Here is a 20,029-nt window from a genome sequence, read left to right as displayed (position 1 = left end):
AGCTCTTGCATAAAGAGAAAAAAAAAATCCAAGACAACTCTTTAAATATTGCATCTCCTCAGCTTTGGCCCCTGTGCAAGGAATAAGGAGAGGAGTCTGCTAATCTGCAGCTTGTTAAAACTGAGCATTGGTTGTGATGCTCCGTGAACTACTTCTGACAGGTTCTGCTGACGCCATGAATCAGGGAGCTGTAACCAGTTCTCTGTAGGACAGACTTCCTTGTCATGCTGAGGTCATCATGGTTGCTGAGACAAATCCTGGGTCATTTGTCTCCTTTATCAGTATCAGTTTTTATGTTTTGCGATTCAGAATTATTTGATGCAGCTGCTTGCAGGTTTGGTGTATTCATACTGTTTTGGAAGTCTGAAGTACACATTTGAGAGTGGGAGTTACAGCTCTTGCTGTGAAAGGACCTGAAGAAAAGACATTTTTGAGAGAATACTCATATCAAGCTGTGTACAAGTTTTGCATTTTACAGCTGGATTTTACTAGATTTTTTTCATTTTAATATATATTAAATAAACTTGGAAATACAATCTTTGGCGTAAGCAAATAAACTGTCTACTTTAAAAATCTCAAAAAAGGATTTACTTGTTAACTGTGAACTGGATAGAGTTAAGAGTGACGTTCAGATCTCAGCCACTGTTAAATGTGATATACCAGCAGCCCCTGCTGGTGGGGACACCAAATTATACTGGCATTGATTCTCTTTAATTGAAGCAATGTTTTATATGGTGATCGCTCTTAAAAATATGCATGCTCTAAGAGCCTTTTCTGTTTTCTCACACATACAAACAGCAACAGAAACCCTTAATGTTGCAATAGATGAGAAATGGTTTGTTTAACCACAGTGAATAAATACGGAGCAGGTGAACTGTTCAGCATTTTTTATATTCTGCATTTACACTCAGTGTGATTTTATTTTTAATAGTAGGAAATTATTGATGGTAGCTGACAAGAAAACTGTTTTGTCAGTTGAATTACCCCCAGTATGCTTTACAGAACGATGTGGTTTCAACATTACTTCCATGTAAAAGCTGTGTATTGCCACAATTCCACGGTAATTGCCGATGCAGTTTAAAAAGCTCTGTTGTCAGTTTACTGTATCGCCAAATGTTATTATATTAATTAAAACCATTTTGTAAACAAAGTGTCTGAAGTGTAGATTTAAAACCAGTTTGCTATTGGTGAAAAGAGAGCTTTTTGAAAACAAATGTGTCATAAATATATTGTTAAAGCACAAGATAGACTGATAACAGATTGTACTATGCAGCATCGTGCCTGCAAAACTGTGAGTGCTTTTAACATCGGCATTTATTTTTTGACATAGCAAAAAATAACTTTTGGCCTCAATTTTGAAGTTTCAAATTTAAGTCCATTTGGATGCTGTGGTTTAGAAGGGCTAAGAGCTTTCTCACATTTTTGAAACTCCCCATCTGTTTATAGTACTTCATAAACTGGAACTTGAAAAATAAAGGAACACTACAGCTTTGTCAAATTTTGGTCCATGTAAATTGTGAATTAATTGTTATGCTCGTTCCAGAAGAATATTAACCATACAGTAGTTACAGCATATTGTCCCAAAATATTAAAATCCACCTCTCTCTACTGTTGTTTCCCATAATGCAGATAATCACACAGATATGATGGAAGTAGATGGAGATGTTGAAATCCCTCCCAACAAGGCAGTGGTGCTGCGTGGCCATGAATCTGAAGTATTCATCTGTGCCTGGAATCCCGTTAGTGACCTTTTGGCCTCAGGGTACGTGCATTAACCATGTATGTACGTAATATCAATGCTCATTGGCATACTTCTGTATGTTGATGGTAACAAGTTAAAATAACACCTACCCCAGTGCCCTCTACATCAAATGCCGTGACATTTGCTGTCTTGAAAGGAAGACATTTTAAATTGGATTATTTGAGAGAAAGGGTTATATTCTTATTAACTGTTCTGTAGATCTGGAGATTCGACGGCACGGATATGGAACCTCAGTGAAAACAGCACAAGCGGCTCTACGCAGCTGGTACTTCGACACTGTATACGAGAAGGAGGGCAGGATGTACCCAGCAACAAAGACGTGACGTCGCTGGATTGGAACGTGAGTAGAAATGGCAGCGCTCAAAAGACTCCCGAGAAAATTGTACCTATAATTTTGCATAGTCAAATTTTAAGTGACAGCAACTGTGCTCCTCTGCTACGGCTCCTGAAATATTTGTTTGTGAGTTGCATTGTAATTTCTTATATTGTACTTCGGGGACTTCTTTTTAATAAGCTGTAGTCCATGGAACAAATGTGATAAATCTTACACAGATGTATGCTTTGTGCTCTTTAGCACAGTAAAAATAAATAAATAAAATAACCTTTTTGCTGGCAGAGTGAAGGTACACTTCTAGCAACTGGGTCTTACGATGGCTTTGCAAGGATATGGACTAAAGACGGTAAGTGAAATACTTTTAATTTCCAGTATGTTTTCCTGTATTGTGGCTCACAGCATAGTTTTTTTATTTTTTTTAATGTATTCATATCAATATAAATTTTCAGGTAATCTTGCCAGCACCTTAGGGCAACATAAAGGTCCTATATTTGCGTTAAAATGGAACAAGAAAGGAAACTTCATTTTAAGTGCAGGAGTGGACAAGGTGAGATAATCTTTGGTAAAATTAAAATTCTTTCCTTCACCTTTATAATCTAATTGTAAGCATAATAGCAAAGCTATAGAAAGTAAGTAAATTAAAGTAAAGGCATGGGACGTAAATATGTACTTAGAAAGAACATGTTATGATAGCTATCTTTCCTTGTGTTTTATAGTAGTTTATTGAGGTATTTTACTTTATTAGATTTTAATGTCCCTGGATCTTTTCCCCGTGAGGTTAGGGTAAGCTGGAAAGTAAGTACATCGAACGCAGGAACATTAAACCTTTGTAAAACCAAATCATCTAAAATTTAGTGAAGCACTTTATGTAAAGCCTCAGAAAAAATATGTGCTGGAGGAATAGTTTCAGGCTGATTTGGATATCAGTCAAGCCTGAGAATGATTAAAAATGTTAGAGCTGGAACATAAGAAAAGTCAATATATCTGACTAGGGAGGTGCCAGTAGTGTAATGCCATGAAGCTCATTGTTTAACTGTGTTTTATTTCATGTCTCTAAACAAACTTAGACTCACAAGGTCTTTAAATTCAAAGCTGCTGTTAGTGTGAGAGATTTTATGAATGGTAGGAAGGGCGCATAGTGATGAAGAATAGACTTAAGATGAATGCAAAGAATAAGAAGAGTTTGGTTTTTCCTCTGTAACTGATTCAAGGTGCAGAAGTAAACACAGGCTTTCTCACAGTGAGACTGGCAAACTGCAAGCTCTATAAGACAACAGCTCCACAATCTTAAAACGGACAGCGTCACTGTAAAGTAGTAGATTTTCTCCTTTATTATTTTTTTCTCCTACACGCATTTAACCGTGTTTACTCTAGTGCCCAGCTTTATAAATGCTTGTGCTGGCACAAAGGAAGGAAAAGTGAATATCTCAAAGCATGGAAAGGGTGGGTTTCTTCTCTTGGCAGCCATGATGGCTTATGCTAGTTTTTAAATCTTTGTGGAGGTACAGCCTGAATTTGCAGACAAATATGCTGGAGGAGATAGAAGCCTTGTTTCAGTCAGTAAAACTCCTTGGACAAAGCAGCTGAGATTATGCTTTGAAAAATATTCTGCATTAGATTGACTCAACCTTATGCTGCTTTTCCATAAATAATTTGTCGATCAGTTCATGCTTCCACTGAATTCGGTGTCAGAATTTTCATTGATCATTGAGGTAGGTCAGGAATGTTGGCATAGAATATAGTGATTATAAAATACTAATTTAGTCATGTAAGGTTTCTTTCATCAGAAAGATATCAGAAGTATTGGCAGAGAAGAACTCAGAACAAAATTACACCCTTAAGTCAAATCTTTCAGATTCTTAAGTATGAGAATAATTGTTTATATAAAGATCTTAGGAACAAGTGATTTTTTGAAATTACAATTTGAATATACAAGTATTTGAAGTTAAAATAGATGTGTGGAGTAGATTACAAGAATATAAATAGGACTAAGGAGATAAATCTATTTAATTTTTGTTTATAAAAGAGAATAGCCCACAACCCCCTCCTTCCCTCCAGACCCCAAGATGTTGTGCTAAACACCTTTTGAATACTACCACATGCTAAGGTTCTCTACTGCTGTCTGTACATCTACTTCACTTTACTTCAGTACTGGATAAAACACTAGAAATATCTAATCGGGAGCAAGTTTGGGCAATGGGGAGTAGGCTAGGTAGTCTGATACGTGTGAATGGTGATAGTTGTGGGAAAATTAGCAATTTGTACAAGTTTGTTTATTGTTTATTTATATGTTTAATACAGACCACAATTATTTGGGATGCCCACACTGGTGAAGCCAAGCAGCAGTTTCCTTTTCATTCTGGTAAGTCTTGATTCTGATCATTCAAGATTGTCATCAGAAAAGACAAAAAAAAAAAATCTGAAGTTTATGGAGCTTATTTACACCACTGTAAAGTTTTACAGGCAGTCTTTGGATACTGACTCCCATATTCATGGTTTTATGAATTTTTAAGAATGTAAGCAAAGATTTTATAACTTTATAACTCACAATGTTATTGCAGTTACATGAAAGTCATAAGAGATAATCCAAATATTGCCAACATCCTGTAGTACAGTGGCAGACAAATGAAGTGGGTGGGCCACGAAGGATTTGTGTTTATCAGCTCCAGACTGCATTTGTCATCTTCCCGCTACAGTAATCCCAGCTCCACATCCCATTGTTCTGCGCTGCCTGCTGTGCTGTCCCCAATTTGTTTGGCCACAAACCAGCTGAAAGGCTGTTCACTGCCCAGCTGGGATGAGAGTGCAGCCTCTCAGGAGGTCAGACAAATTGCTTTGTGGGCTGCATGCTGTGCAAGCCTGCCAGAATCAGCTGGAAAATAGAATAGAGAGGATGACGAACGTCATTGAAGGGCCTTTAAGAAATGTGTCTTGTTTCCACTTTTTATTCCGCTCACACTATGTTTTCAGTGGCATGACAACAATCAAAAACATCAATTCTTGATTTACTCCAAGCAACTCTGTGCTATCTGCCATAAATATCTTGGCCTGACCAAATGGAATATGTCACCCCCGATTAAGCTTGCAAGTTACCACACCTTATAATGCTGAAATTAAGAAAATAAATCATTACCTTTCACTGGCTGCCATCTATGAGCACAAGCATGGGCTGTTAGTGGAGATGAGCTCATGCGTGACGATGTGTTGTGGGAACCTGTTCCTCGTGCTGACTCTTGAGATTTATTTTTAGATGACTTAACTACAGCTTGTTGTCCTGCTGCACTGTCTTCTGTGTAACTGTTTCATTTCAGATACCTATGTTCAATGTTTTAATGACTTCTATTAAATTTTGTTTCGTTTTGTCATGTAAGACTGCTTTGGGCTGCATTCCTCACTGTTCATAGTGTTTGATTATCTATAGAACTGCTGTAAAATTAATGGTTGGTTCCTGTTGGTATTTGTTCTAAGGTGATGCATGCTAAATTTGCAAATCAAACTCCTGCAGAATATATACCATAGTTTTAAATATCTTTCTTTTTGTTTTAGCACCAGCATTAGATGTTGATTGGCAGAGTAACAACACGTTTGCCTCTTGCAGTACAGACATGTGTATTCATGTCTGTAAACTAGGACAAGATAGGCCCATCAAAACCTTCCAGGGTCACACAGTAAGTACTGGAAAATTGGGGGTTGCTGTACGATATTTTTATTAATGAGAGCTTGGGGGCCCAGTATACTTGCCAGTATACGGCACTTGCCTAATGGTTGGTGTTTGGCAACAGGCAATAGATGTGCAAAGGCAGGTAGTTGCAGTTAAGGTCATATGGTAACTGTAGTCTCTGTCATTAGAACAATTCTTACTCCCATGCGCAGCTTTTTTAACAAGTGCCAGGATGGCATAGCAGAAGTGAGCTTTAGAAGAAGAGACGTGGTAAATTTAAGACTTTGCTGTGCACAGCCTATGTTGTGTAAGAGCATGCATGGAAAATGTGATGAAAGGTAGCAAAAAGTTGTTATTGAAGGCAAAGGTAGGAATGAAAAGTAAATGTTAAAATACTAACAAATTGTACAAATACTTATAAGTGCTGTCCAACTTTCTTTCGTAAGCTGTCATTTGTAATGGAAGTGAAGACTCCAACTTATTCTCACTGTTCAATTTTAGAATGAAGTAAATGCAATCAAATGGGATCCAACTGGTAATCTTCTGGCATCCTGCTCTGACGATATGACTCTAAAGGTAACAGGAGTTCTGGGACTGGCTCTTGTCTTTGTAGGACTCTGGAGCGCACACCATGAGCTCAGGCAATCTAGCAGTATCACTGTACTTGCCATGTTGTCTAATATTTGTTCTTTTTTAATATAATAAGATCAGGCAATCCTAGGAAATCCTTGTTAATCAGAGCCAAGATTTGGTCCAGAGAACTTGTTATAGGCTGCCACCCTGAGACTTGGAGCATTATTTATTAGGTGCTTTTAGCTGTTCACAGAATCAGGTCATTAATCATTAAGCTGTCACCCGTGATGGTTGCTTTTGGTTAAAAGGAAGAGTTGGAATGCATGTCGTGTAACACATACAAGAATGGGTGACTGGCTCCTTTCCTGATTTTCTTCTGTTTTCCCCTTTCTAGTTAAAATCTTTGGCATATTGTTTCTTAAGAGACTGTTTGTACTCCTTGGTTTATCCAATTCAACAGGAGTCATTCTGCAGTATGCAATTGCACCTACACTTTTCCTCCAAATAATTCATAGCCACATGCTTTCTTGTAGAAATGGGGCAAACTTGTGAATGCAGAGGATACTGTAACTTACACATATGACTTCAGGGCACATTAGAGATCCATACAAAAATACCACCAGGTTAGATGCACTAGAAGAAACGAGGTTGTTCATGCCTGACAGGCCTGTGTTGTTTCCATGTTACAGATGCTTTTCCATTACTCCCATACTGCTTTACATATAGTGGGTGTTTAGCACTATGTTTAGTAGAGTTTCAGGATATGGTTGTTTTTATGTTGACAGCACTGTCCTACTAGTAGCCCTTGGGACAGTTATTTCCATCTAGCTCACCATTGTTTAGTCAGAGACAGGGGATGGCTGAATGAGTAGCCAGATATCCCCTCCTGTGCTGGCACACAGTCAGGCACTTGCAATGGAAATCACCTTATCCAAATATAAACATTTAAGCATTAAGCCTCCAGTCTAAAGCTAGATGTCTAGACACCTTTAGTCAACAGTGTGTCTAGCACCAGTGAAGAGCAATTAATCCTTAAGTGTCTAAGTCAAGTGTGATGAGTAAACCCCTGAGAGCATCAGTCGTTCTCCATTGGCAATGGATGGAGTCAAAATAGCCAGCTTAAGCTAGGTATTTAATCTTTAGCTGAAACTCAGGTGAGATGAATTCCAGTTTAGAGCTCAAGCTGTTGCTGCTGCATCTTGGTGACTAGAGAGGTGACAACTGGGAACATATCACTGTGGGCTGAGGCACTTCTTGGTTGCTGTTTTGAATTCAGCCCAGCCTGGAAAAAATTTTGTCTTTGTTCACAATTAACTGGAAGACCAATTGCTCGTAGATACTGCGTCACTGATCACTTGTGGATCACTTACTTTTCAATGGCAGTAGGAATGAAAGTCAGGTTTTGAAGCATATGGAAGATACCTGTTTATTTTTCTCTCCTGTGATGCCAACTTGATATTCTCTATGGCCGCCAATATGGACTCTTTTCATCTATAGTAGTTTCAGGAATAGAAGCTAGGTTTTGATCCCATCAATTTAAACTGGAAAGACAATTTAAATTCTGACTGCACATTGAAAATCAATTTCCCCTTCAGTTGAGGCACCAGTTCTGAAAAGCATCATTCATTTAAACATACACCCCAATTGCATCTTAAATACAGTTGGGCTTAAACACGCTTTGTTAGCTTTTTCTAACAAAAGGTGAGCTAAAGCACTACTAAACCAGATATCCTTAAAATTAAGCATTCAGTTGATTTAACTACTGTGTCAAGTTTCACATTTAGGAAGAGGTATACGAGCCTTAATAGAAACTCTTAATAGAATAAAGATATTTTGTTTGTTGAAGGTTATCATGCAGGAGTTGGAGTCCTAAGGAACTCCTGCTTTGTATGAAGTACTGAACGAACACCTGGCCATGCAAATCCCAATAAGCCAGGAAAATGCCATAATGGTTTTTGTGGTATACATCTATGGCTTCGCAAGAAAACAGAAAATTTCTCTGCTATTCTTTTATTTTACTCAATCTGTGTAGCAAGGAGTTCATTTAAAAATAGGACTGTGATATTTTGTCAACTCAGACATGAACATATATCTATTGCTCTTCTCATTTTATCACCTGCTATCATCCCGGTACTTTTCCAGGGGCTTGTAGTTAGCACATGTAGATTGGTTTCTATAGCTAGTACCTTTGTTACTCGTTAACCCCATCAGGTACTTATAACAGAATGGAGGGTACTGGAATAATACTTGTCATAATCACTTTAGAAACTCAGCAGTCGTAGCAAATGTTTTGAGTGGCCTAAAAAGTAGCAGTCAGGCTGCAAATGATAAAGAAGAAAGATGTAAAATGTATTTTGGTACAATATTGTACTAAATGTGTTGGTGTTTTCTTCCATTTTTATCATAGATCTGGAGTATGAAACAAGACAGTTGTGTCCATGATTTGCAAGCACACAACAAAGAAATTTATACTATCAAATGGAGTCCTACAGGACCAGGAACGAATAATCCAAATGCCAATCTTATGTTAGCAAGGTACTATTTAATCCTGTTTTTAAATGCCTGTTAAGCATTATTTTTATTTCATTCTTTATATATGTAGGTTCACAGAATGTTTTGAAGCATGTAGGATACTTTGTCATATTACATTTATATTAGAAACAAAAATATGTCAAATTGAGATGTAATTAATATGTGTTTTTTCCTTTGACAGTGCATCCTTTGATTCTACTGTTAGGTTATGGGATGTAGACAGAGGAATTTGTATTCATACTCTGACAAAACATCAAGAACCTGTGTACAGTGTAGCTTTCAGTCCTGATGGCAGGTACCTGGCCAGCGGCTCCTTTGATAAATGTGTACACATCTGGAATACACAGGTATAGCTCTTCTGTCTGTTTAGAAGTTTGTATTTTGGTCTTTTTCATCAGCACCCTTCCAACCTTTGTTGCTCCATCATGTTTTGGGCACAAAGAGCTTTGCCCTTGCTAACGTGCTGATTCGCTTTCTCTTTGTTCTAAGGTTACTTCTGTTAGTGGATGTACATTTAATTTCTCTCTTTGAGTGCTTGCCTGTGGTGAAGTAATAATTGTCTTTACGTTGTCTTTACTTAGAAAAAAACAAACAAAAACTCTCAAAAAACCCCCACCAAAAAAAAAGCAACAAAAAACAACAAAAACAAAATGTATTCAACAAAATGTCTCCAATAACGTGTTGCATCCAAAAATTATCTTTAACTCTGATCTTTAAACTCCTGATAAAACAGGTTTGCTGTGAAAAATGATGACTGGATGTAGACATAGAAATCTGATAGCTATTTCATTGAATTTCACTGAAAAACAAGAGAAATGTAAAGTGAGAGTAGACGAAGACAACAAAATGTTTCTACATAACTTTCTAAGAAAGGACACTGTTGTTTTGTATTCCTGGCAAAAAAAGGGCTGATTGCGAATGAAAGTCTAAAGACCTTGTTGTTAGACTAGATGTGATCCCTGGGTACTGGGAATTGGATATTAACTTCTGAAGGGCTCGTTTTAGTAATTGAAAGTAGTTATGACCATCCCCAGTTTTGCCTGTCAAACAAGAGATCAAGATGCAGTAATTGTGTTTGTCCCGTCCTTTAGCACAGTGCTGAGATTGTCCACGAGTCTCATCTGGACCTTTTCCTCTTGAGAATTTCAGCTTTTAAAAGCAGTGGGGAAGTTTTACATGTTGTACAAATTTTACTTGTTCGCATGGATTTTGTTATATTAATTACGTGTTTTGTCCCTTTTTAGACAGGTGCCCTAGTTCACAGTTATCGGGGAACAGGAGGGATTTTTGAGGTTTGCTGGAATGCAGCAGGAGACAAAGTTGGAGCAAGTGCTTCAGATGGTTCAGTAAGTGCAACTTGACTTGTTTGACATTCTAACAACAAGCATCTTTTGGAAGTCTTTTGACTAACAATGGAGACAAAATGTCCTCCTGTAGCTCAAGTTTAATACAGCCAGCTGACATGTAGATTTTCATATATAAGGGTGCTGTAATGTTGAAAGGAGAATATGTCTTTATTCCAGCTTAATGCATTGCTGTTCTAAACCCTCCAAAAATCTCAGAAGGTGAAGATGCCTCGAATTTAAATTTTTGTCCCTGCTGGGGCTTACCATGGACATGTGTGGACATTGTGGCTGGTCTTTTCATTGTAGTCTGGAAACAACTTCATTTTTGCCTCTTTGCCCTTTTTGAATGAACATGTTCAGTGTAGGTGACATTATTGTAATGCATGATAGGTATGAAATATCTTCTGCATTGCATTCAACAGAAAGCAGCAAAACAAAGTACCAGTTTCTGAATACTCATAATTAAAAAGTTCCTGAAAATGACAGGAGCTATATGTAAATGCTAGTCTGCTTACATTGCTTAGAAGAAACAGGAAGTACAATCATACGTTTAATTAATTATGAATGCACCCTTTATCATTTCATAGTGGTGTATTGCAGCGTCACCTCCTAGCTCTTCTGACTTCATCCTGCAAAGTATTGCAGTCAAATACTAATGCGCGATTCTTCATAACAAGTACAACAGTTGGCTGCTTGCGCCTCTTTTGCCATGGTTTTAAAAGAAAGAAGAGAGCCTACGGAAAAGCAAAATTAGAATAAAATAGGAGTGATAAAGGCATTGTATTTTGAAGTGCTGTAGCTTAAAGTAACAAACGTCAGCAAAAAGCAATCCTGGTAGCTTTCTAGCCCAGAGTCTCAGGCAGTATCTTAACACAGGTGCCAAAGTGTTCTCCTGTCCTGCGTGCTCCATGCTGGTAAGTGAGATCACTTTGTTAGAGTTTAGAACAGAAAATAGGAAGTTCTGAATTTTAAGTAGACTGAACTCTAGAGAATTAATTTTGATTGGTCTTTCATATCATTTTAGTCATGTAAGTATAGACAATATCATAAAAGGAACATAAGCTCAAGGCATATCCTGAGTAGAAATTAATTACCATTCCACCCTAGGTGACCCTTTTATATACACGCTGTGTAACCTTTCCACTCTTCCAGTTAATTTGACCCAAGAGGCTGATTGTACTTGCAACAGATTGGTTTTCATTTAGTTTTTGCTCTTTTAAAAATGTTGGGTTTGTTTTGTTTTATATTGTTTGCTAGCGAAAGCCCTCCTCATCCCATCGGCTTTAAATATATTTACAGCTCATAATAACTCAGCAAATACAGGCACATTTGATCTGTTTGATGACTAAAACCATAGCTTTTATATGATTGTATTTCTATATCTGACAGAACTAGAACATTAACTAGTTGTTAATGATCTGGTAGTAATTCGTTAGGCAGCAGTACCCTTAGCAGGTCTGGCTGGGTGCTCATAGCCAAAGTGCTCGCCTAGTGGTTACCCCCACGCCTCTAGTCTATTGTTAAGAGATACCAGATGAAGTTTGCACAGTCTGTTTCATAGGTTTTGCTCAGATATTTCACATGGAATTGTATAAATGTGGAATATTGTGCAATGTGCAATTTCTGTATATGTATTTCTTTGTCTTACAGGTTTGTGTATTAGACCTACGGAAATAGCGCTACTAGTTGGAAGCCATGGACCGACTATGAATGTGTACATAGCCAAACTGACTGTCCCTGACCCATGTACTGCTATAGTCCCAATTGAACCATGGCCAGTCCACTACAGCCAAACATAAAAGAAATATATACAAATACTGTATATAAAAAAAAAGAGGAAAAAAAATTACACCCTGAAGAGGATGACAGAGTTTTGTCACAGCTTGTGAATCCTGTTCACCAAGTGCTGGAATCTGCTGTGCCCCAAAATAACGTTTAAAGGTTTTGGATATGAAAAACAGAAGAGAGAGCGAGAGAGAGAGAAATATTCCGTACACAAGAGCAGACCCATATACATACCAAATTCAGAAGATACTAATGGCAGCCTTCATTACCCCTTCCCCCCTTTAAATCCATTATGACAATGGATTGTGGGGTATTTTTGTTTTCCTTCTCAGTAGTTGAGCAGTTTGTGTGTACAGAGAAAATGAACTTTCAGAAATCTGCAGCAGTAGTTTTTTTTCTTTGCTTTTAAACATTGGGTTTTCTGTTTTGTTTTGGTTAAGTTTACGGATGCATGAAGTAAGGGAGTGAATTAGTTTCTTGTTTGTATTTTTTTCACCTTGGAAAAAAATGTTTCTTTGAAACGTATTTTAATGCATTCTTTGAAGAGGTAGATTGAACCTGATAATGTTTGGTACATTTTGTGGCTCCCAGAGCACAATTTTGTGAACAGAGGGAGGGTGGAAAAGGGATAATGGAGAGAGAAGAAAAAAAATAATTTTTCAAGACGTGATATTTCACGTCCTACTCATCTACGAAGTATGACAATAATGGGTATAATGCTATGTTTTATTTTCTGGTGACATGGCTGAAATGCAGTAGTTTCTTATTTGGGACATAATTCTGCCAAACTTAAGAATAGAAGGGCACAAAAATACAGAAAAGAAAACTACAGGGATGCAAAAAAAAAAAAAAAAAGGACAAAAAAATGCATCTTCTGTTGCTTGAAGACCATAGCTAAAATATGGTTAAATTGTGCACTATTGTGAAAAGGAGCAAAGTATAGCTGGGGGATCATTTTTAAGAGGTTAAGATCTTTCCGGACAAGGGTTCATGCCACAGCTTCTCTGAGAGTTGCCCATCATTATTTGTAGGAGCTTAGATGTATAATTGTAACCAAACTCCAGTATTAAAAGTATCACATGTAATTTTTCTTTATTAAAATAAAATCTTTGGCATATATTTGATAACACTGCCATTAAGAGGCAAAATGTTTACTACCTTAGATTTAAAAAAAAATCTTAAACAGAGGACTTGCTTCAAGTTTATTTTAATAGCAGTGATTCAGCTTATTTAAAAGATGAATACTTGCACTAATTCCCCTGCTGCTCCAGTCCTGCAGTTTATTGTATCTTGTGACTACATTTTTTTCCAAATATAGGGTAGATGTAAGCTGCTATTTTTTTAATAATCACTACTATATAGTGTCTTTTACTCTGTTTACAATATCAAGTATTTTTCTTACAATGACAGATGTATATGGCAAACCTTTTTCTGCTCATGTGATTAAAAGTATACTGATAGTGATTTTATTTGTAAATGATAGCATGAGGTTGTGTTTACGCGTATGTGTAGTCGAAAAGGTTGCATCGTGTCTTGTATAAGATTCCAAGAGTGTAAATTTATAAAAAGAGAGGTTGTCAAATTTATGTCACAGGCATTTTACTTAAGGAATGGTTATATTACAGAGCTTTGCAAAGTTATCAGTTTTATAACACTATTTCAATCACAAATAATTTTGTGGCTTATGATTGCTAGTCTCTAACCTCCTTTTTTGGTTTGGTTTGGTTTTTCCCCCTCCAAGTTATGTATAAATCAATTTAATTGAGATAATGCAGCTTTGACATTTTAACCATTGTTCTTCAGGCATTGATTTCTGCTATTTCCATGGAATAAACACGACTTGAAGCAAGTCTGAGTTTGGCTAAGGTAGGGTAGCAATTTGCCAGTGGTAAAGAGAAATCAACAATACATTCTTTATATATACCCCAGGATTATAATACTACCGTACACAGCGTTTAAAACCAACAAAAAGTCATATCCATGAAGACAGTCATCCGTGGTGGTTCAGTGCCAGCTATTTGTAGGGCTTTGGAACATATTACAAATGTTTAGAGCAATTACCCTGTGAGTTACAATATGTAGGAAACCTATTATATTGAGTGTCTGGCACTTGAAATATTGCTTTTATTGCTGGAGGTCCATGACTGTGGCTGACCTCTGTCATTTAATGGAAAAAAAAAATAAAAAAAAATTCTGTGCAATAATTTTAAACTGTGCTCCCAGGAATAGACACAAATGTTTTGAGTATGTTTAAGCTGCATTTTTCGTTTAGCAATGCATTTGTCAATTGCACTGAATTTAAATCTGAAAGTCAGAAGTGATTCTTGATAGTACTTTTGTATTTTAATATGGACAGTTTATTCATTTTCATAAAAGTTATTGGATGATTCTTTCAGCCAATCTAAACAATTGTGGTGGAATTCTGTGACATAGCTGCAAAATCACACAGCCATGTTTTAGGGTATTGCCATTTTCCTCTTTCTCAATCATCAGCTGTTTTGGTTGTAATTCTAGTTGCTTAAGCATAGTATCACATATTCAGAAATAGATAAAACAGAGCTTCACAGGTCCAGGGTTTTCATGTGCTTGAAGCACAGTCCAGCAGGAACGTCAGATCTGTTGACTTGAGCGCTCTGAGACCCCCAACCTCGTGTTAATCAGCAGTGCCCCACGGTAGTGGAATGATGCCAGTTTCCACTAGCAAAGGATCTGGCCAACAGGTATTTTATTGTTGTCCTTTACTAGCATGCCACAGTGCTGCTCCTGCTCACACCCCTTCTCGCCTCTTGTTTTATACACTGTTAAACGCATGCATGCAAGGTGTGCCAGGTTCTGTGATTCTGTGAAGCAAAAAGAAAAAAATAAAGAGAACCATGACATTAATTATTATCTTCTATAGCACAAAGACCTTGTATTCAATAGTGAGGTAGACTATCCAAATTCTTCCTTTAAATTGAGTACGCCAAATATCAGTTAGACCCTAACTTTCTGTAAACGTATGCACATGCTTAGTCTTACATACTGACTAATTCTGTTGCACCCGTTTTCCAAGTGTAAAGGCAAAGGTGTGCGTAAGCCTTTGCATACGTTACAGTTCCTGTTTTTTCCAGTTCAACACGTTAATGGGAAAATATTCAAATAGAGGATAAAAGGAAGGGGAAAAACTGGGCTCAGAATTAATGATGGAATAAGAAATGAACTGCTCGTGAGTTCGCTGTCTTTCTATGCATCCATCTCAGAATCCCGTTTCTCATTTCTGCATAATTAGGCCCAGGTTTCTGTAGAGTTCCTCTTTTTCTGTTTTTACTTTACCTTTTTCTGCATTTTTAAATTGATGTAAAGATTCCCAACCAGTGGACTTTTTGGTGTAGTTAAGAGAATATCTAGGTCCTCATAAAAGCTTTTTTAGACTCTTTGTAATGTCGATAAACTCAGTTTATTCTGGGACTACAATTGTGCAGGGTTATTTAGCGTGTCTACTAGATGATTGGAAATCTTATATGAAACACTAAAAGTGCCTCTTTTTCTGGGTTGGGTGGAGGGAGGTAATAGTTACCAGAGTCAGAATGACATGGCATTTTGAAGCATGTTTCTTGATTTCATGACACTTTAATGCATCTTGAGAGAAAGGCCAAAGATTTCTACCAATTTTAATTAATTTTCATTTGAAAAGCACTCCTTTTTTCTTACACTGCTTACCTCATGCTAGGGTATTTAATGGGACATTGTACCTTTGAAATGTTCTTTGTGTTTAGGAAGAATAGTAGGTGGCATAGGGCGGTTGTGCCAGTTTGCCTAAGGAGCGATCGTAGCAGCCGATGCGTTTAGTCCTCCTGAATGAAGGAATTTCATTAAAATCGCAAACTGGGTTTTTCAGCTTGTAAATAAAAGGTTGTATGTTTTTTCTGTTTAGCAAAGAGGAGCCTTGGGACCGGATTTTTTCAATCTTTACTTAACCAGACATCCCATTGTAGTTCACTTCATGAGAAAACCTTGCCAGAATAAGCATTGGAGGCATTGGATCTGTAGGTAAAATGAGCCATATCTCACTCAAGCCAGGACTGCCCTTGGCTTCGGTGGGGATTTGCCAGAGCAGGGCCTGCCAGATTTAGCCCAGCGTTCCTTTTTCATTGACAAGCGTGATAGCTTCTCCCTTCACAAAGTCCTGGAGAGCCGTTCCCCCGTGGGATCAGTTTCACACTCTCCAGAAGTCTGAAGAAAGCAGAAGCAACATTGTGGCATGTTAGAAGCAAATATGGCTTCGGGAGACAGCAGTAAATCTCCATCATGATCCCTGACGTTTTCCGTAGGGAGAGGGCTGTGGAGCAGTCCTCACCTCTCCCTCTAGAGAAAGCTCTGAGATACCACGGTCTGTGAAAGTGTGGCTGTCTTCACTGTCAGGCTGATGGAAGGCAGACGAACAGGAAAATCTGCCCTTTCTTGCAGATTTAGTGTTAATAGCGCTTCAGATCAGTAGTTTTGAGTACATAATTCGCTTTCTCTGCCTTTAAGTTTGAAGCTTGACAATAACTTGAGGCATGTTTTTGTTTTGTTTTCTTTTTTTTTTAAATAATCATTCATTTTTACTTCATAATGTTTTTTGACATTTGTGGGTAAATACAAGAAACCAGTCTGCATGTTGTTGCTAGTCCAGTGTACTTTGCAATCTTGTCCTCAACAGACTGCAGTGTGCAGAACAGTAATTCTAGAATACAGAAGTAATTTTCTCTCTCTCCTGACATTGACATTGTAGTTGTAATGGTTTCATTTGGAGTTACAAATCCTTTGGGTCTAATTCTGTGAGCCTACCTATAGCACTGGATTAAAATGTCTGCATCATTTCTTCAGTTATCCAGTTAAATTACAACTGTTGTAAAAGTGTAAACCAGCCCATGACAGTTTTTTGTACTTGTTTAAAGGACTTTTATTGTTCAGTTTTCATGATTATTGTCTCAAGAAGACTGATATAGATGTTCTATACTGTCCTGGACCATGTTAATTACACTTTATGATGTATTTTGGTTCTACATCACAATGATTTGTCCCCAAGGCCCTTATATCCCTTCTAGGCACATTTTCTGTTGCAGTTTCCCTTTGCATTGTATTGCTTTGACAACTGTAATTTGAATCAGATCTGAAAGAGGTCCAGAATAAAATATATTTTGATATTACCTTGGCTGAATGTAGTTTTAAGTGCTTGGTACAGAAGATTTACAGATGATTACGTTGGGGAAGTGATAGACTGAAAACCACTGGTTTTAATATTTATTTTGGCACATTTTCACGTAAGACAGTATGGAAGAAGCAGTGGGAGGTAATACATTGCACAGCTACATACTCTTGATGAACACACGGTAGATCCTCTGAAGCGGTCCTCTGCCACCATTTACCGCTGTGCGTTTGATTTAGATGAACTGCTTTCTCATGTGTGTGTTTTCTGTGCTTCATCTTCTCCTTACCCAGACACTTGTGGAAGAGAAACTGAGTCTTGTGACACTCACAGCTACACACCAGCTGTTCAGAAGACTTTGGAGGTGTGGGAGCCGGCTCCTGTATAGTAATGCAATCTCACAGAGATCCCTTCTTACAGAGTGATTCAATTTGATTATGGAAAGGAATGTTATTTGTGTCACTGTACTTCAGCTATTTGAAACCATCTAGATTTACACATGAAGTAACATGCATCCATCTATACATAGTGATGTTTTAATTCTTTTAGAATTGTGGGTCGTATCATAATCCACGATAGGGAACCTGAATGGTTTATTTTCCATGTCGCTAGAACTTTATGGTGAAATTTCTGCTTTTTCATGTAGACTATTTATTTGCTATAATATGTTTGAAAGTAATAGCTTTCTTATTTCAGTAATGTTATCAAAATGAATTTATTTTAATATGTTGAAACATGCTGTTGAAAAGCATACGTAATGGATGGAAGATGGAGGAGGGATTGTATTGTACAAGTGTAAAACCAGTCTTGGATTCCCTTCACCTGGAGTCTGATTGCACTTCAGGATTTCTCTGTCATTGTTTGAATTTTGAGAGAGCAATATTGAAGCAATTTCACAGTTTTGAGACAGGCTGTTTGTACAGACTAATGTCACGATACAGAAATGTTGTGTGTCTTGAAATGTCATCAGTGCAAATGCTCCCCTCCAGAGTACGGCCACCCTGAGATGCAGGAACCAGAGAGAGGTGTTGCAGTGCGCAGGTGTTACACTTGCATGGTGGTGATGCCCACCTCTGTTCTGTGAGGAGGAGACTATTCCAGGGAGGTGCATTATGCTGTTACTGCCCGAATCTTTCCTTTGAAGTTTGATTCTCCTCATGCTATAGTGATCTGGCTTTTGTGATCCTGTAGGAACTTGTGATCTCAGGTATTCATAAAGTCCATGTTCCCTACCTGGTAGGGAAATGGTTTAATGGAAGTCTAAGCAACATTTTTGGTTCCCTGATGTCAGCACAGGGCAGCTGTAACAGAATAATGATTTAGGAGGAGTTTATCAAGGATTCTGTAGAGAATGATGGTGCCCCAGTTAGTACAATTTGTCATCAAGGAAAGCTGACCCAGGAGATCTGCAGTGCAGAGGCTTTCTTATTCATCTGACTAACTGAAAATTGGTACCATAAAGGACAGTTTGAAGGATTAAAAAAGATACAGATTTTCTTAATATACTTAATGTTCAGCTCCTAGATTCATTCTTCAGATACCAAGTCAAGACTTTGCTCTCTAACAGATGTCAAGAAGTATCAACAGAGGTCAAGTACTTTCAACAGACAGTTTTCTTGTTTGCACAGAGATTTTCTGACTTGTTCTAGATGCTGAGAAACGTGATTTTTACCTTGAAAGAGCTACATTTTGAACTTTCTGAATTACATTTTCTTGAACATTTCAAGACTTCTCCACTGGACTGATGACAACTCAGACTGGGTGTTCTCCCTTCCCCATTAGAGAATGAAAGATCCCTGCTCACGGCAATGCTGAGGGAAAATTTCCAATTACTTCAGTGCCAGCAGACATAGGGCAGCACTTCTGAAAAGAAATGTTGGTGGGTGAAGGGTTTTTTTCTGACAAATATTAAAAATCTATCTGTTAAAGATCATGTTTCCCATTCCACTATATTGAAGTGCACATACAACACAGCTAAGGCACCGTTTGCTCTTCTTGTGTGTTGTCTCAGCCTTGATAGAAAAAAGTAAATATGCAGGCTCCATTTAGTTTCATTTCTACCTTTGTCCCTGCTTCAAGTGTCTTCTACTGACAAGAACATCTTGAAGGTGTAGGGTCAACCTTTACTAAATGCCAGGCACAGGGGCATAGGTAGGGTGTTAAGTCGTCTGAATGTGGCTGTTGGGTCTCCAGAGCTGTACTGGGTCTTCACAAGCTTGCTCTTCCTCACGGAGTTGTGGTGCTGCATCATTTGCGATTACAAAAGCTTAGTAGGAGCGTAATGTCTGCTAGCTGTTACGCTTGAACTGCATTATGGCTTTACACTTTATAAATATGGAAGAAAGACTTTTTATGATATAATAACTGTGCATTCCTAATACTTAAATTGGGAGCCGCAGTAGATTCTGACATATATCCCTTAATTTCTTGTCAGTGAATCATTTTGTAAGGTAGGAATTTCCCACCTCAAGAAAACAGTGAAGAATTGTGGTGACCGATGCTTAGTTTAAAGTGTTATTTGAAAGTTTTGGAGTTCTTTTACTTTGTGTTGTCACACCTTATCTATCTTCAGTTTGCTTGAATACTGCAGCAAAGTCAGGTGCTGATTAGGTGGATAGGAACAAACTGCTTTCTAGCAGTAAGTAATTTGAAGCCAGGAGCCAATTCCCAAGGCAAAGAAGTAGAAGTGTGTGTAGTTTGTTTCAATTGCATTGTTTACCTTCTCATGCTCAAATCAGTAAATCTTGCTGCGTGTGCTGAATTAAATATTCTATTATTTTATTCTATTAAATAGTCTATTTCAGTTCAGTTCCTGCAGCTAATTTTACAGGAAATCATTCAATATGGCTTTTTTTTTATTATTACA

General features: G+C 37.6%; 1 protein-coding gene across 3 annotated transcripts in view; it reads left to right on the top strand.

The window, feature by feature from the left end:
* TBL1XR1 (TBL1X/Y related 1) overlaps window positions 1-17,169 on the top strand; it is a 117,141-nt gene extending 99,972 nt beyond the window's left edge. For all 3 annotated transcript variants that reach the window (XM_068406401.1, XM_068406400.1, XM_068406402.1), the window contains 11 exons: window positions 1,630-1,762; window positions 1,961-2,102; window positions 2,379-2,442; window positions 2,546-2,643; window positions 4,398-4,458; window positions 5,643-5,764; window positions 6,259-6,333; window positions 8,738-8,865; window positions 9,044-9,209; window positions 10,107-10,208; window positions 11,859-17,169. In XM_068406401.1, coding sequence (XP_068262502.1) covers window positions 1,630-1,762; window positions 1,961-2,102; window positions 2,379-2,442; window positions 2,546-2,643; window positions 4,398-4,458; window positions 5,643-5,764; window positions 6,259-6,333; window positions 8,738-8,865; window positions 9,044-9,209; window positions 10,107-10,208; window positions 11,859-11,885 — 1,118 coding nt within the window. In that variant the 3' untranslated portion in view covers window positions 11,886-17,169. The remainder of the gene's footprint in view (window positions 1-1,629; window positions 1,763-1,960; window positions 2,103-2,378; window positions 2,443-2,545; window positions 2,644-4,397; window positions 4,459-5,642; window positions 5,765-6,258; window positions 6,334-8,737; window positions 8,866-9,043; window positions 9,210-10,106; window positions 10,209-11,858) is intronic.
* The last annotated feature ends 2,860 nt before the right edge of the window (window positions 17,170-20,029 follow it).

Source organism: Nyctibius grandis, chromosome 8 (assembly GCF_013368605.1).
Source record: "Nyctibius grandis isolate bNycGra1 chromosome 8, bNycGra1.pri, whole genome shotgun sequence".
In the NCBI taxonomy this organism is placed as follows: Eukaryota; Metazoa; Chordata; class Aves; order Nyctibiiformes; family Nyctibiidae; genus Nyctibius; species Nyctibius grandis.
The sequence above is the reverse complement of the archived record's forward strand: the minus strand, read 5'-3'. Positions and strand labels throughout refer to the sequence as shown.